Raw genomic sequence first — 14,178 nt, forward strand, 5'->3', positions numbered from 1 at the left:
TCATGAAACCGTCATAAACATGACACAACACCTGTCATGAACATGAGTAAGTCTTCATGAATATTTATGACCGTTGTCATAAAGTGTCATTCGGTAAATCATGACACTTTTAATACAAAGTTGACATTATTTTTATAACATAAAGTTACATAATTTTTCAAGTTTAATCGGTAATACTTTTATAACAAATTTATGTCAGATCATGATTTCTTGGTTATTGTCAAGTTGTCATAACGAAGACATTTTGAATAATGTCAACTTTGTATTAAAAAGTGTCATGATTTACCAAATGACTCTTTATGACAGCAGTTATAAATATTCACAAAGACTTGCCCATGTTCATGTTTATGACGGTGTCACGACAGTCTAATTCACAACCCGTCAAATAAAGTGTTACCCAAAAGGGTTTATTGATCGCCAAGAGTGAAATGCTTATTTCAGTTCAACTCACTGGCCTTGTGGATCAGTCTGTTCAGACTGTTGGTGTCCTCCACTTTCAGCCTGTTGCCCCAGAACACCACAGCAAACAGGATAGCACCTTCAACCACAGACTCAGAAAACATCCTGCACAAGGTCAAGCAGATGTTGGAGGACCTCAGCCACTTCAGAAAACAGAGGCAACCGTGGCCCTTCCTGTAGAGAACATCAGTGTTTTTAATTCAGTTCAATTTACAATCAATATGGAGTTCCAGATATTTATACTCCTCCTCCACAATGTCCACACTGACGCCCTGGATGAAAACAGGGATCACCCACATCCTAGTCCTCCTCCTCAGATCCACCACCAGTTCCTTGGTCTTTGTCACATTGATCTGCGGGTGGTTCAGTCCACATCATGTGACATAGTTGCCCACAGCAGCTTTCCACTCAACCTCATCATCACCCTCACTAATACCACCAACCGCAGTTGAGTCATCTTAGAGCTTCCGTAGATGACAGGCATCAGTGAAATAGTTGAAGACCAAACTATAAAGGGTGAACAGGAAGGGGGTAGAGAAAGTCCCTTGCGGAGCCCCTGCGTTGCTGACAACGCTGTCTGACACACAGCGCTGCAGGTGCATGAACTGTGGTCTGCCAGTCAGCTAGTCCACAATCTAGGACACAAGCAGGAAAGCCACCTGCATCAGCGTCAGTTCTCATCAAGTAGACCTGGATCGATAGCGTTGAGTGCACTAGAGAAGTCAAAAAAAAATAGTCCTTCACATTTTATGTTAAAAGAAAAACTTTAAAAACAACATAAAATTATGAAAATGGATTCAGAATATTGGGTGATAGTTTAACACCTGGAAATTGAATTAAAACCTCAAGACAACCACTGCCATGCAGCTGTTGATCTACTTCGATGAGCTTTGGCCCCTTCATTCAAAGTATTTAAATATGACTTTGGTGCTGCGTTATACAATTTCTTTTTACTTGTCTGGCACAATATTTGAGCACCTAAACCTTGTCAAATACCTCTATTTGCTTATTTTTAACTCCTCAGCACATCTCTAGTCTCACTGTTGGAGATGTACACATCCACTCTACTGTTTACTAACGAAAAAAGTAATATTAATAATGACGAAGATAATATTAACAGCAATAATAAAAAAAAAGAGAAATCACTTTATGCAAAAAATCCTGAAAAGAGAGAGGAAATCATTTAATATACTTTAATGAAACATAAGGACAACATTGCCAATTTCATACATTTATACACCACAAAACGCTGACATTTTTATAAACAGATAAAAAAAACAACAACCTTAAGATAAAACTTATTTGGGGATGTTAGGCTAACATAATATGTACATTTTTACAACAGTCCACATTTCTGGATGCTACATATTTTTGCAAAAATAACAGCACATGCTGTTGGTTGACGTTTATCACTCTTTCATTTAAACAGCAGCAAATCCTATTGTAACGTAAAAAGTTCAAAATCTTATTTTAGTTAGTATGTATTCAATAACAAGGTTCTACACTCAGCAAACTTTGAAGATCTCACTGTCTGAACGTTGTTCAAAAACCTCCAGTGTGACTCCATCACATTTTTGAACAAATTTAAAAACAAGCCAACCGTCTGAGTACAGAGTTTGCTTATAATAAAGTATAATCATAAAACAGTGAAAAGAATTTGTTTTATGAAGGCTTGACTATAAAGTGATGTTACGGGGTTTGAAGTTGCTTGTTTACAGTAAGCAGGGTAAGGATTAATGGACACAGATAACTAATTTCTGACCTTTATGCTTGTTACATTTTATTTCATTGTACTACCATACAACTTCTTAAGACACTTTTTGACATCCATACTTGTTCAGCCCAATTTATATACCAATATCTGGATAGATCTTTCATAGGATTTTTGTAAAATACATTCTGTCTGTGTAAGCTGAGGAACTGCCCGTTTTATGCAACAATACTAACAGTCACTAATTCATATGAGTGTGTATTATTGCAACATCTGCAGATATCAGGTTACAATTTGCAACACCTATGGAAGATCTGATGATTGGTGAACAAGCTAAATGACTGTGGGACAAACATACATGCTTGTGGCACTCCGCAATTTTCCAACCACTTGATTACATTTAAAATGGAGAAAACACACAAAACTATGATTGGACCAATAACATTTTAGTCACTATCCAACAGCTTAAACCTTAAAAGCTATTGTTAAGGGAAGAAATAGATGTATGAATATTTTGCAATATGGACCAAGAACATATGTTGCAAGATCCCAAAACCCCTCCTTTCCTTTAGTGACTTGTTTTCTTTCGCAAGTCTTTCTTTAGTTTTCACATTGTTAGGGTAGTTACGGCATCGCAAAGGCACCTGAACATGTTTCTTCACCTTATAAATCTGCTTATCCAGAGTACAAAGTCTCTTTGTTCTCCATCCTTATAGAGTCTGCACTACTCACGCTCTGCAGATTCATTATCTCTCTCAGCTTCTGCCTGAAATCCTTTGAAGCAAAGTAATAAATGAAAGGATCCAAACAGCTATTCAGACAGCTAAAACAGAGAGAAAGCTTGTAGGCCATGTACACAGACTTGTCATAGAAGAGTCTAAGGACACTGTGAACCAATAAGAGGATGTTGTTTGGAGCAAAGCAGAGCACGAAGACCAGCAGAACGACAACAGCCAGACGTATGGCTCTCCCTTTCTGGACAGTCTTGGAATCACTGGACAGCTTGTGTATGACGCTAACGTAGCAGAACATTGTGACACAGAAAGGAAAAAGGAAAAGAAAAACCACCATGCTGAACAGGAAAGTAGCCCAGGCACCCACGGACGGCAGCATGCTTTTTTTCAGCACGTCAAAGCATGTGGTGATCTGGAGCTCCGGGACCTCAAAGGTCAGGTCGGTGGTCATAAGAGGGTACAAAACACCCAGGACCAAACCCCACATCAGAAGGCAGCTGAAGACAGCAATAGATTTTCTCCTCTTGTTCTTCCGGAACCTCATGGGCTTCACGATGCCCAGGTAGCGGTCAATGCCAATGGCCATCATCGTCAGGATAGAACAATACATGTTGGTGTAGAAAACGAGGGTCATGAAGCTGCAAGGGGGATGCAAAAAAAAAGAAAAAAGCAAAAGACTGTGTTTGATTACAGGTTTAACAAAAGCAGGGTGTGACATTTTCGCAACAATTAAGAGACTTAATCTGCTTTCAAATAAAACAAAGTTACTTTCAGAGTTCAGATGGTTAAACATTAGAAGTAGATTGATAAGTCAAATGACTAACCTGCTAATTTTATCTGACCAAATATTAGTTTTTAAAACAGCAATTTTATTGTAGTGATAAAGTCTAACCATTTTTTTTTTTCAGTGGAAAAGAAATAGAAAGTTCTTCTTGAAGCATAATACCTGCACATATTGGACCCCAATTTCCAGTTGTATCCTTGGAGCTGGTAGGCGATTTGAAAGGGGAGGGCGGAGCCAAGAGCCAAGTCGGTGAGAGTTAGATTAATCATGAATATGATGGAGGGTGTTTTTGGGGAGGTACGAAACAGCAGGAGCCACATTGATAGGCCATTTCCCACCCAGTTGATGATGGTGACAAGCACGTATATAACAGATATGATAGTGCTGGTGTTCACATCCCGAAACAGTGTCAGGGTGGCGTTATCGAGCTGTGTCCTGCTGGTATTCCCCTTCATGATGGGGTGGAATGGTCACCTATTACCTGTGTGTCAGAAATCAACATGAGAGTTGTTTTTATTTATTCAGTCCTTGGTAGTTATGTTCATTTTTCCTACAAGATAACATCAGAAATATAACGATGACAAGCAGATCTTTTCACGAACATCTTGTTACTTTTGTAAAATCAGAATGAAAAGGCAGAAAGAAAACATGACGTACCAGAAACCACAAGAGCGGGGGGGAATAAAAAAAAAAAGACAACTTCTCTGATGTGTTGCACGCAATGCATATGTTTCTTGGAGCTAAGGTGTGAAAATGAGATTTAGGTTCTATCAGCCTGGGTTGTTTGTGTGCGAGAAGAAAGCACATGCAAACGGGTGGAGTTTTCACACAGGAAAAGGGCATGCATGATTTGTGGTAAGGTATGCAAACTCTGAGCACCTTTTGTACAACTGCAAAGTTTTAAAATGTGGATTTCAAATTAAATCTGGCTCTGACATGTCTTCAACTAACAAGAGAAAATCATATCTTTAAGTCCCAGCGAGTGGTTTGAAGTCAGGATGTCCGCATGGGTATGGTACGCAAACACTTTCTCTCCTATGCGGTGGGTATGGTGTAGGTGGTACAGGAGGTTCCAGGTTGTCAAAAAAGCTGAGACACATCCTTGTTAACTTTGTTTCTTATTAATCATCACAGGCTCTCCTCTTAGTTCCCTTAACCATTTGCAGTCTACGCTGCCTTAGATTGAGTAGATTGCATTTTCTCGCAACACTGTCCCTTGGGGCAAGTAAGCCAATAAGGTGTTACGGGTATTTGGAGAAACATAGTGGCAATTAGTTTTAGTGCACTGTAACACATGGACCATGTATTGTTTCCTTTTATTTGAAATAATTCAAAATCTAAATTGAGTGTATTGTTGCCGTCAAGCAGATCGTAAAACAAGCTCAGATTCTTAATTTGAACATAGCCCATTTAATAGAAAAAAGTGTCTGTTGTAAATTAGAGACAACAGGCTAAACAGAGTATACAAGTTTCATTTATGGACACTATTTTGTTTATGCTGCTAATACTAAAGAGAGCTTTAAAACTGAACTATAACTAATGATTTGTGCAGTAACTTCTGGCCTATCGTCTATAATTACAGGGACAATTTTATGTATTTTCCAGCCACAAAGTGCCATTTTACAATCAAGTAACTACGTTTCCCTAAGTTGTCCTAAAAGTGCTGTATATTTCAAACATAACTTAAAAGGAATTTGATATTGCCTTGAAATTGGGCGTCTGTCTCTTTAAGAAGCTCCTGCTCTTTTTGACACCGCCTTCAGCATGTCAACACAACAATGTTTTTCATCAAGTTTTTAACAACATTCTTAAGAGCGCTTGCACTGAGAAGTAGTTCATCTGATAGGGTCAGCAAATGTGCAGTTCTGCCTGGTGTTTGTTAATTGCTGCTGATGCTAGTCTGTAGGACTCCTCCTCTCACCCGGGGGAGAGGTGCTCTGTGAGGCAGAAGCTCCTCTTGGAGACTGCAGCTCCAAGGGGGGGGGGGGGGGAGTTTAGGCGCCCTGAATGGCTGTCATGGGAGAATTAAGGATTTCTCAAATATTCATGAAAGAGTCAAAGCAACACTCCGAGTCTGTTTTTGATGAAGGAATAACATTGTATCAGGAAGTGAATTTCACATAATAATTGAGGAACCAGGCTTGTAGTATTTTAAGTACACAGACGAAAAATAAGTTAAAAACAGACAACCGTGAAAACCTGATGAAAATTCTTTGAAAGCTATTCAGAAATCTTTGATCTGTATCCCTCCAAAGCAAAATCTGGCAAAAAAAAAAAGAAAAGAAGAGCAATGACTCAATACTTTAACACAGCGTTTGTATAACATCAAGACAGTAACATCTTTGATTTCCTCATAATATTCAAACTAACTCACTTTTGGCACTTTGTGCCCGGTTGAGTAGATGTTATAAAAAAAAAAAAGTACATTACAAAAAGTTAACTTCTCTGTTGTTCATGTTGAGTAACTCAGTACAAACAAGAATGTCACATGTTGTCCAAGTTAGACTCCCTAAGTAATTACATCAAAAATTGATACAATAACACAATGTACGGATGATAAAAGCAAAGAATTAAAAGCAAACAAAAGGTGCCACGGACAACACATTAACACTAACACTGAATTGTAAGTAACACAAAGTTTGGTACTGTTGAAATTTGTAGTTTAAGACCTACCTTTGTAAGCAGCGAGGCAAATTAGGCAGGTGGGCACGTGTGTGGCAGTTGTAGATGGAGGGACAGATGCTTTGACTGAGGAAGGCTGGTGAGGAAATGGGGTCTAAACTTGATAGAGTGCCACTGAGAGGAAATGCACCATGTGACAACCGTCATCCTCTCAACTGTAGTAACGGCCACATGTTTGATTCACGGGTGAAATCGAAGCTGGAGGCACAGTCATATCGAAGGCTTCCTACACAACAGATCTCGATATGTAGAACACTCGCATTCCATCATTCATCTTGCATTATTTCTCTCATGATGTCAATATTTTCCACTCCTAAGTATCTTGTAAATTTTCTGAGCACATCATACAAAAGTACAACACAGTGGATCCTTATAAAGAGCTTATGCTGAACCACAATGGAAACGAAAAAAAAAACAAAAAAACACACAAATATGTATTGTTAGGGAAATCCCAACATGCCATGTGTGATGATGTCACTTTCTGTTATGAGTACCTGCTTAACTAATACAAAAAAAGAGTGCGAGTTCACACCGGTTCAGCAATAGTATGCGCATGCAAACAATATACAGTAGATTATAACAGTGAAGTTATTTACCTTCTAAGCTTCTAAGTACACACCCAGATAAACTATACAAACAAATATAAGTGTTCTGTGAGAAAGTCTGCTTTAAAGTGAAGGCAGAATGCGATAGTTGGGGCTTGCTCACGAGTTCATGCAATGTGTGCTCTGATGTGACTGGTTTCCTGTTGATTTTCATAGTTCTGCTTTATCTCGGGGAAAGTTTGTCAGGCACAGTTCATGTTTATCTCTCTGAAAAGGACAAACGTTAACACAGAGAATAATAATAATTTGTTGTAACACAGAATGATTTACAAGGAAGGTCTGTGTATGGCAGCACACCCGCTATACACGCTATGTCAGCCTTCAGAGTGAGAAGGGCAGGTCTGTCCTCGACAGCTCTGACTGTAAGTGACTCATTTCATGTGCAGAATAAGCAGTTTTGGAGCTAAAACAGCCTCACCCAAAAACAACCAAAATAACCGAATCCAAGCTAAACGCGTCTTAACTGCAGACATTTATTTTCTTACAGTTCAACACACACACAAAAAAAAAAAACAGAAAGCAGAAAGACAAAATCAATCACATACCGTCATTCACATAATGGAAGGCTTTTAAAATGAATTTATTGACAGTTTATTTTGTTGACAGCAATAAAATATATATATATATATATATATATATATATATTTTTTTTTTTCAATCACGTCACTAATCAATCCAAAATGTTTTAAATGTTATTTCTAATTATTCATAACTTGTAAGGCTGTTATTTTCATCTGTTACAGTGCCACCGGAAAATATTCACAACAGCTTGTCTGTTCCACATTTGACTACAGCTTCATTTTAAAGTCAATATGAGTTTAGTTCCCCTTTTTAACCTGCTCAATATAGTCCATTGCAACATAGTGACAACATTTTTTCAGACATTTTGCATATTTATAAAACATTCATTTTAATATAGTAAGTACATAAGCACGGTACCACTGTTTTGGGAGTATTTCCACCCTGTTTTTAATGCATATGTCCTCTCAGGCTGAGTCAGGTTGGATGGGTCGTGTTGGTCGGCAGTCATTTTCAGGTATTTCAAGAAATATTCAGCTGGATTCAAGTCCGGGTTCTGTCTGGGTGACTCGAGAACATTCACAGTCCCCCCCTCCCCCAACGCTCCTTCCTTGGTATTTTGACTGTGTGCTTTGTGTCATTGTTTTGCTGGAAGATTTGTTTTTTTTTACCTTCGTCGGAGGTTCAGAGTATCGGGTCGGGGGGCCAAATCTATGAAAGGTCCTGGACAAGGCTTCAGTGGATGCATTACTAAAAAATGACGGTGGTGATGCGTGCCAGTTTTTGTGATTTAATAGAATCCAGTCTTTGGGGGTCTTACAGAAAACTCCTTTGACTTCACTGCTTGGTTTTTGCTCTGCTCTGTCAACTGTAGGACCTTGTATGGACAAATGTGTTCTACTAGCAATCACGTTCAGCCACAAAATTCATCAAATGTTACTGCCGCTCATCAGTTGTGATCCGATGTAGTGAATACTTTTGCACCAACTATATTTGTGTGTTTTCTTTTCTTACTTACAAAATTGTCGGAAAATGTGTTTTAACATTTTTATAGAAAACTATACTATAACTAAACTAAATATAGTAAGGTATTCTTAAAAAAAACTACACTCAAATCAGTTTTAAGACAAATCTAATGCAATAAAATATGGAAAAGCATAAAAGGATACTTTCTTGTGGCACTGTAGTTGATTATGTACAAATAATTACTGACAAAAATAAATAAATAAATAAATCGTGGCATTGAAATTTGATTTTATAATCAATTTTTAGTCTGCTGGTTGCCTGCACATATAATAAAGGACATTTCTTACCCTACTTTTTAAAAGATCTGTTGTCTGTCAGTTTTACCAACAATAGCTTTATATTAATAGAAATATATATGACAACTAAAAACAACACAAATCACAAAATATACTAGATGTTGGAAAGAAGTTCTCATGCAGAAGGCAAGGTCATTGCCTTGAAAGTAAATTTTTCCTGGATGTCTTAACTGAGACGCTTCTTTACCACAAAGAGCGAGAGTAGAGTACCTTAAAAGTTGACAGGCCTGAAAGCCAGATAGTAGGAAGAAAGGTCCACAGATACAATTTCATTACCAACCTACAAACAGGAAGAAAGAAATCAGTCAGCCATTGACAGCAGCTTCCCTTCAATACTGATTTTTATGCCCCATTACTTTCCTCTTGAGACCTAGAGTATTCACTGCTCGTCTTTGCTTTTCTCAAACCCCCTTTCGATCCCCGCTGTCATGGCAACAACCTCATAACAATGCTCCGTCCTGCATTCGGGGGAATGGCCGATAGGGAGGCAGTCATAGCCTTTATTAGCCGAACTCATGCGCTTCCTGTTGCGCGCGCCGGGCTGATAAAGCTGCATGGCAGGACGGTCCTGCAGGATGGGAGAGAGAGCGATGTCAAAGTCAGTATTCACAGATGCACATAGTGTGTAATGCAAAAACTACTTGTAGATCTTGAACTCTTTCACATTTTGTCTCACTTGTGACCTGACATAGGTATCTCTCTCAGTGTGTTCAAGATCACTGCCCTGGAGGGTAAACTTCCACCTTAGTCTTTTGCAACTCTATGCATTTTGCCATTAATTCTCACCCTTTGCCCTAAAATACCACAGAACTTTCTGAAAAACATGTTGGAGATTTAGTGAATCAGAAAACCAAACACGAGTATTTGTGTTCCGATGCGATTTCCTCACAGTCGTTCAGCATCATGAGAGACATCTGGAACCACCTTCCTGTTCAATCTCATGCTCACCTTCTCGCTCACCTTGTTTCGGAGGCGTTCCTTTCTGTTGCTCAGGTCCTCCCTGTCCTCCTTTCCCATTTTGTCTGCCCCGTCAGGACAGTAAGAATAGCCATGATGATGGCCCTCTTTCTTGGCTCGGTCCTGGCAGTAGCCCTTCCCCCATTTGGTCTCGTCTTTCCGCCGCATGAACTTATCAAACTCGTAGTGGTGTCGTTGCCGTTTTCTCTCCTCGTCCTTGCTGCGGTGATCCTTATCTCTCTGCCTGCGGCCGTGCTGATCTCTCTGCTCTTTGTCGTTCTCAGCCTGACCTCTGCTGGTCAAATGTATATTGAAACGTGTATTACAGCAAAGCTAGCAGTAACACAAAGGAGCATTTCAGGGTCATCGCTCAAGCCAATCAAATACCAGTATAAAATCAATAAAAGGTTTGTACAAGCAAATAACATAAAATTGACGGATATTTAATGAAGATATTAGCTTCACAGCTGTACCCTTAATGCTTAATGTAACTTATTGCACTTCAGCCTAAAATTTAAAGATTGATAACCATAATTTTTCTTTCATTGTGGAAATATTTACAGCTGTTTTGAAATACTGAAAATACAGTAACAGTAAAAAAAAGTAGCTAGTAGTGAATTATGTCCACTTTAGTAATCAAAAAATTGTTTTCAAAATTCTCACATTTTCCTAAAAGTTACATCAATACTTTCTTTAAATATTAGCAAGACTTTGCTATGTTGGTTTAAAGAAGATTAAATTAGTTGGACAGTAAGTGACACACTCAGATCGAATGAGGTTGTGTTTATGCAAATATATCATTAACACAAATACAACTACAAGAGAAGTACTTTTTGAAAACTTTTCCAATGTGGGAAAGGGAGGAAGTTGGGTTGTCCTTTGGCTTTCATTAAGAATAAAAATCAACTTTTGCAAACTACTTGTTCATTTCATGGATTAGGTATTTCTTACTTTTCTTTTGGTTCTTTTGACTTCATTTGTCCTCCCGTTTTCTCCCACTTGCCCACACCTGCATCACAAGGCTCACTTTTTTCCTTCATACGGTCTGAATCAACGTCATCGTCTCTGTCGCTCTTCTTTAGGAGCTATCAATGCAAATGTCACAAAATACATTGCTCTGAGATATTTAGTTGAAATGGAGAGACAAAAAGCTGGTAAAAGGTATTTTCTTCAGAAATGATGAGCAACCTTAATTTTGATGTCTTTATCGGACAGTTTCTTCTGCTTCTCTGCCTCTTTTCGCTTGCGTCTCTCCTCCTCTCGCCGCTTTCGTTTCTCCTCCTCCCGTTGCCTTTTCTTTTCAAGCTCCCTTCTTCTTCTCTCTTCCCTCTTCTCCTCTCTTATCCTCTGGTGAAAGCGTGATGCACAGAAAATGATTTCTTTATTTGTTTCAGCTCTCGCCTTTACAAACATGCTTCTGTCTCACCTGTTTTTCGATTTTCTTATTTTTGATGTACTCCAGGAGAGGTGTTGTTCGTTTGGCTAAAAGCAAACGGAGAAAGAGTCAAAAATTGAGTTGATTTTTTAGAGTAACATTAACTTTAAGTAAACTGCAAAGAAATGCAATAATTATTTTGTAAATTTTGGACATGAGGTAACTTTTAGTATTTTGGATGCAAAAGATAAGGAGGAGCTGGTGAGTGCATTGTCCAAATAAGCTTATTAAATAAGCTTTGTTATTAGTACTTGGAATTAGAGTCACTCACATAAAATTGATGTGGATATTAAAAAATATACCTGAAGTAAAACCTTTGACATGTCTAGAGAAATACTTTTCAATTAAAACAACACAAATTAATTCCAACAGAAAAAAAGAGCAGATAAAAATCTGTCCTGCAAATACAGATCGGTGTTTTTCTTTCTTCGTTTCCCAACATTTAAACTTTAAAAACAAAACAAAGCATCACCTGTCAGGCAACAAACAAATATTAAACACATAAAGTAAATATAGTGAAATGTAATTTATCATATAATATTAATATCATCTTACTGTTGGTATTTGGGATATGAATTTTATTGAAAAAAGTAAGTATGATAGGATTGTACTTTTCGTTTTACTTATTTCTCTACTGTATATATTGTCTACTTGCTATTGAATTATTTTCTTCCTGATTGTAGTAATATTAAAAATGATAAGACCAGAAAAACGCTAAAGTCAAAATAAAAAATATTAAATGTCCAAAATGTGTGATATTGTACCAATGAGCTCTCTGGTCTTAGCTTCTATCTCCCCAAGAAGTATCTCAGGATTAGCCATGGACTTCTCCTCATCACAGGAGTAGTTTTCCAAAAATCGCTTGTATTCTGGATCTAAGTGAAATTCAACGAAGAAGAAGGAAAAAAGAAGGGACATGAAATACAGTTTAAAAAGTCCATATGCTAAACTTGTCTGTGCTGAATTCATTCTAAATTCATGCAAGAATAATGTAAATGCCACACAAGATTAGTACATTTAATGAGAATTGATCTATTTTCTTCTATTTTCCTACCTTCTTCAATGCTTCCGGCTTTGGCATCTTTCTTCTTCAGCTTCTTTTTGGAAATCTTCTGGAAAGGCGCAAACTCTACCACAGCAGGATATTCCTGACCTGGGTAAATATTGAAATACGAGTCGAATTAAATAGACCAGCTGTCAAAAAGTAACAATGGCAACAAATGTTCTAATTCACCTTCATAAAAGTCAACATTTAGCTCCAAAGATTCTGTTTGTTTTTCTTATAGCTGAACGCCGCAAGTCAACATTCAAGGCTAAAGCTGTCAACACAGTCAAAATGGGCTTAGAAAGACTTAAAATACCCTTGTTGTCAATAAAGACATAGCCATCAAATCGATCCCTGAACAGCAGGATGTCTTCTGTGCTTTTAAAGTTGATATAAGCTCGGGAGAAGAGGTGGGGATAGAGACTGTAAAGGCAAAAACAAAAACCGGTCAATAAACGAGGATGAAAAAAGTGGACTATTGAACCACAGGGCTATAAAACCTCATCATACCTTTGATCTGCTGGGAAAAACTCAAAGTAGTCATAAGACGGAAGAGGACTGAGATGCTCTTCCAGTTGTTCCTTTGACAGGTTAGGAGGGAGTCTTCGAATAACCACCTAAAAAAAGTGGAGGAAATGAATTTTACATTAAAGCAACTGGAGCTTTGACCTCCATAATTTAAACCTTCACAGTGTACGTCACAGTCACTATACGATCTATGCCTTAATGGTCTTTCTGATGACCTTCTTTGGTGTAAGAATGACTGTCACGGTTGTGATCAGTTCATCTGATAACAAGTCAGTAACCCCATGTTACTGATAAGAACACAATCATTATTTGGATGATATATACATCTCTGCTGTTTGGAAAGCTGCTATTTATTGTCTCCCCTGGTAAACATGTAAAAAGCCTTCCAATAAATTAAGCTCTTTTGTATCTAGAGAGATTGTGGAAAGTAGAATGGTGAAAAACATACTGAAAAATGTCACAGAACAACATTAAGTGTTGTTTTGGCAGAAGGTTGCACAAGCCAGTGATAGCATTGATGTATTTTTCTGGACAGTATGGTAGAATACGATGCAGTTTGCCGCTTCTTGAAATAAAGGGGGGAAAAATACATAAATAAGCTTCGTATTTTTATTTTTTATGAAGGAATAACAGGATATTCCTCTGTGCAGCGTTTACAGGATTCCACTCGACTGTCACCTGTTAATGTTAGCCTCATAGCAGAAACATGCCCAATAACTGCAGCACAGAAACAATTCAAAAGGAAAAAAAAAATAGCCGTAGTTTTCCCACTGCTTCCTAAAAGTCCCCTCTTCTGATCCTGTTGCTATCCTTGGTGCTGAAACATCCTTTCCTCCCCCTCGAGTCTCCATGTCTGTTCGTAAACAACAAGCTCGGCTACGTACCTTGGTGAAAACCTCCTTCTTCTCTTCTTTCGGCTTAGCGTTGGCGGGAATGTTTTCTTGCTCTCTTGGGACGTCTTTTAATTGTATCTCGAAGATGCTTTTCTCCTTACCCGCGGTCATTTGGTCCTTATCAGACCTCATTTCTTCCCATCTCCCTCAAATTCGCTTGGTGTTAAGCGTTACCGCGTCCTCGCGAGACTACAAGGGTCAAATATCGCGAGTGGTAAGAAAATGCTTTTTTAATTAACGGTTTTTACAACACTTTCTGGTTATTTAATGGTGTGGAACATGTTCTGAATTCTCTATTTACACTCTATGTGAAGGAATACTCATCCTCTGAAAGAAATAAAAACGAACTTCACCTGAACTCATCCAGTTTGAGGTCAGTCTGTATCAGCTGCCTGGAGACTGGTGGTTCTGTTTGGCTCTCGGATCGAACAGGAAGAGCTATACGAAGCAGAGCTGCAGGAGCCAAGGCCTCCAGACTGGCTCCTCACCTGCCTGTAGGAATCT

At 38.3% G+C, this 14,178-nt stretch overlaps 2 protein-coding genes across 5 annotated transcripts; both read right to left on the bottom strand.

Moving 5' to 3' along the window:
* Nucleotides 1–1,620: 1,620 nt before the first annotated feature.
* p2ry8 (P2Y receptor family member 8) lies at nucleotides 1,621–7,410 on the bottom strand. The gene is made up of 3 exons (XM_028023457.1): nucleotides 6,362–7,410; nucleotides 3,851–4,169; nucleotides 1,621–3,542 (listed from the first exon to the last, which is right to left on the bottom strand). Exons 2-3 carry the CDS (start codon nucleotides 4,141–4,143, stop codon nucleotides 2,846–2,848), a joined length of 990 nt encoding a protein of 329 aa, XP_027879258.1. The 5' UTR covers nucleotides 4,144–4,169; nucleotides 6,362–7,410; the 3' UTR covers nucleotides 1,621–2,845.
* Nucleotides 7,411–7,534: 124 nt separating this feature from the next.
* On the bottom strand, nucleotides 7,535–13,876 carry upf3a (UPF3A regulator of nonsense mediated mRNA decay). 4 transcript variants are annotated; one of them, XM_028023454.1, is made up of 11 exons: nucleotides 13,666–13,876; nucleotides 12,764–12,870; nucleotides 12,570–12,676; nucleotides 12,263–12,361; nucleotides 11,973–12,083; nucleotides 11,200–11,255; nucleotides 10,962–11,120; nucleotides 10,725–10,858; nucleotides 9,765–10,068; nucleotides 9,177–9,384; nucleotides 7,535–9,096 (listed from the first exon to the last, which is right to left on the bottom strand). In XM_028023454.1, the coding sequence occupies exons 1-10, from the start codon at nucleotides 13,804–13,806 to the stop codon at nucleotides 9,196–9,198; spliced, it is 1,407 nt and encodes a 468-aa protein (XP_027879255.1). In that variant the 5' UTR covers nucleotides 13,807–13,876; the 3' UTR covers nucleotides 7,535–9,096; nucleotides 9,177–9,195. The 4 variants fall into 4 exon arrangements, with proteins under 4 accessions (XP_027879255.1, XP_027879256.1, XP_027879257.1 ...); XM_028023455.1 differs by having other exon boundaries at nucleotides 7,535–9,384; nucleotides 9,765–10,065; XM_028023456.1 differs by having other exon boundaries at nucleotides 7,535–9,384; nucleotides 9,777–10,068.
* Nucleotides 13,877–14,178: the final 302 nt, after the last annotated feature.

Source organism: Xiphophorus couchianus, chromosome 7 (assembly GCF_001444195.1).
Source record: "Xiphophorus couchianus chromosome 7, X_couchianus-1.0, whole genome shotgun sequence".
Classification (NCBI taxonomy): domain Eukaryota; kingdom Metazoa; phylum Chordata; class Actinopteri; order Cyprinodontiformes; family Poeciliidae; genus Xiphophorus; species Xiphophorus couchianus.

Bases quoted from the DNA above. Each gene is read 5' to 3' on its own strand.
- p2ry8 (XM_028023457.1), bottom strand. From the start codon at position 4,143: ATGAAGGGGAATACCAGCAGGACACAGCTCGATAACGCCACCCTGACA. The intron at 3,543-3,850 runs GTATTATGCTTC...TCCCCCTTGCAG, and splicing joins TTGGGGTCCAATATGTGCAG to CTTCATGACCCTCGTTTTCT.
- upf3a (XM_028023454.1), bottom strand. From the start codon at position 13,806: ATGAGGTCTGATAAGGACCAAATGACCGCGGGTAAGGAGAAAAGCATC. The intron at 11,121-11,199 runs GTGAGACAGAAG...CGCTTTCACCAG, and splicing joins ATAAGAAAATCGAAAAACAG to AGGATAAGAGAGGAGAAGAG. The intron at 10,069-10,724 runs GTAAGAAATACC...ACATTTGACCAG, and splicing joins TCAAAAGAACCAAAAGAAAA to CAGAGGTCAGGCTGAGAACG.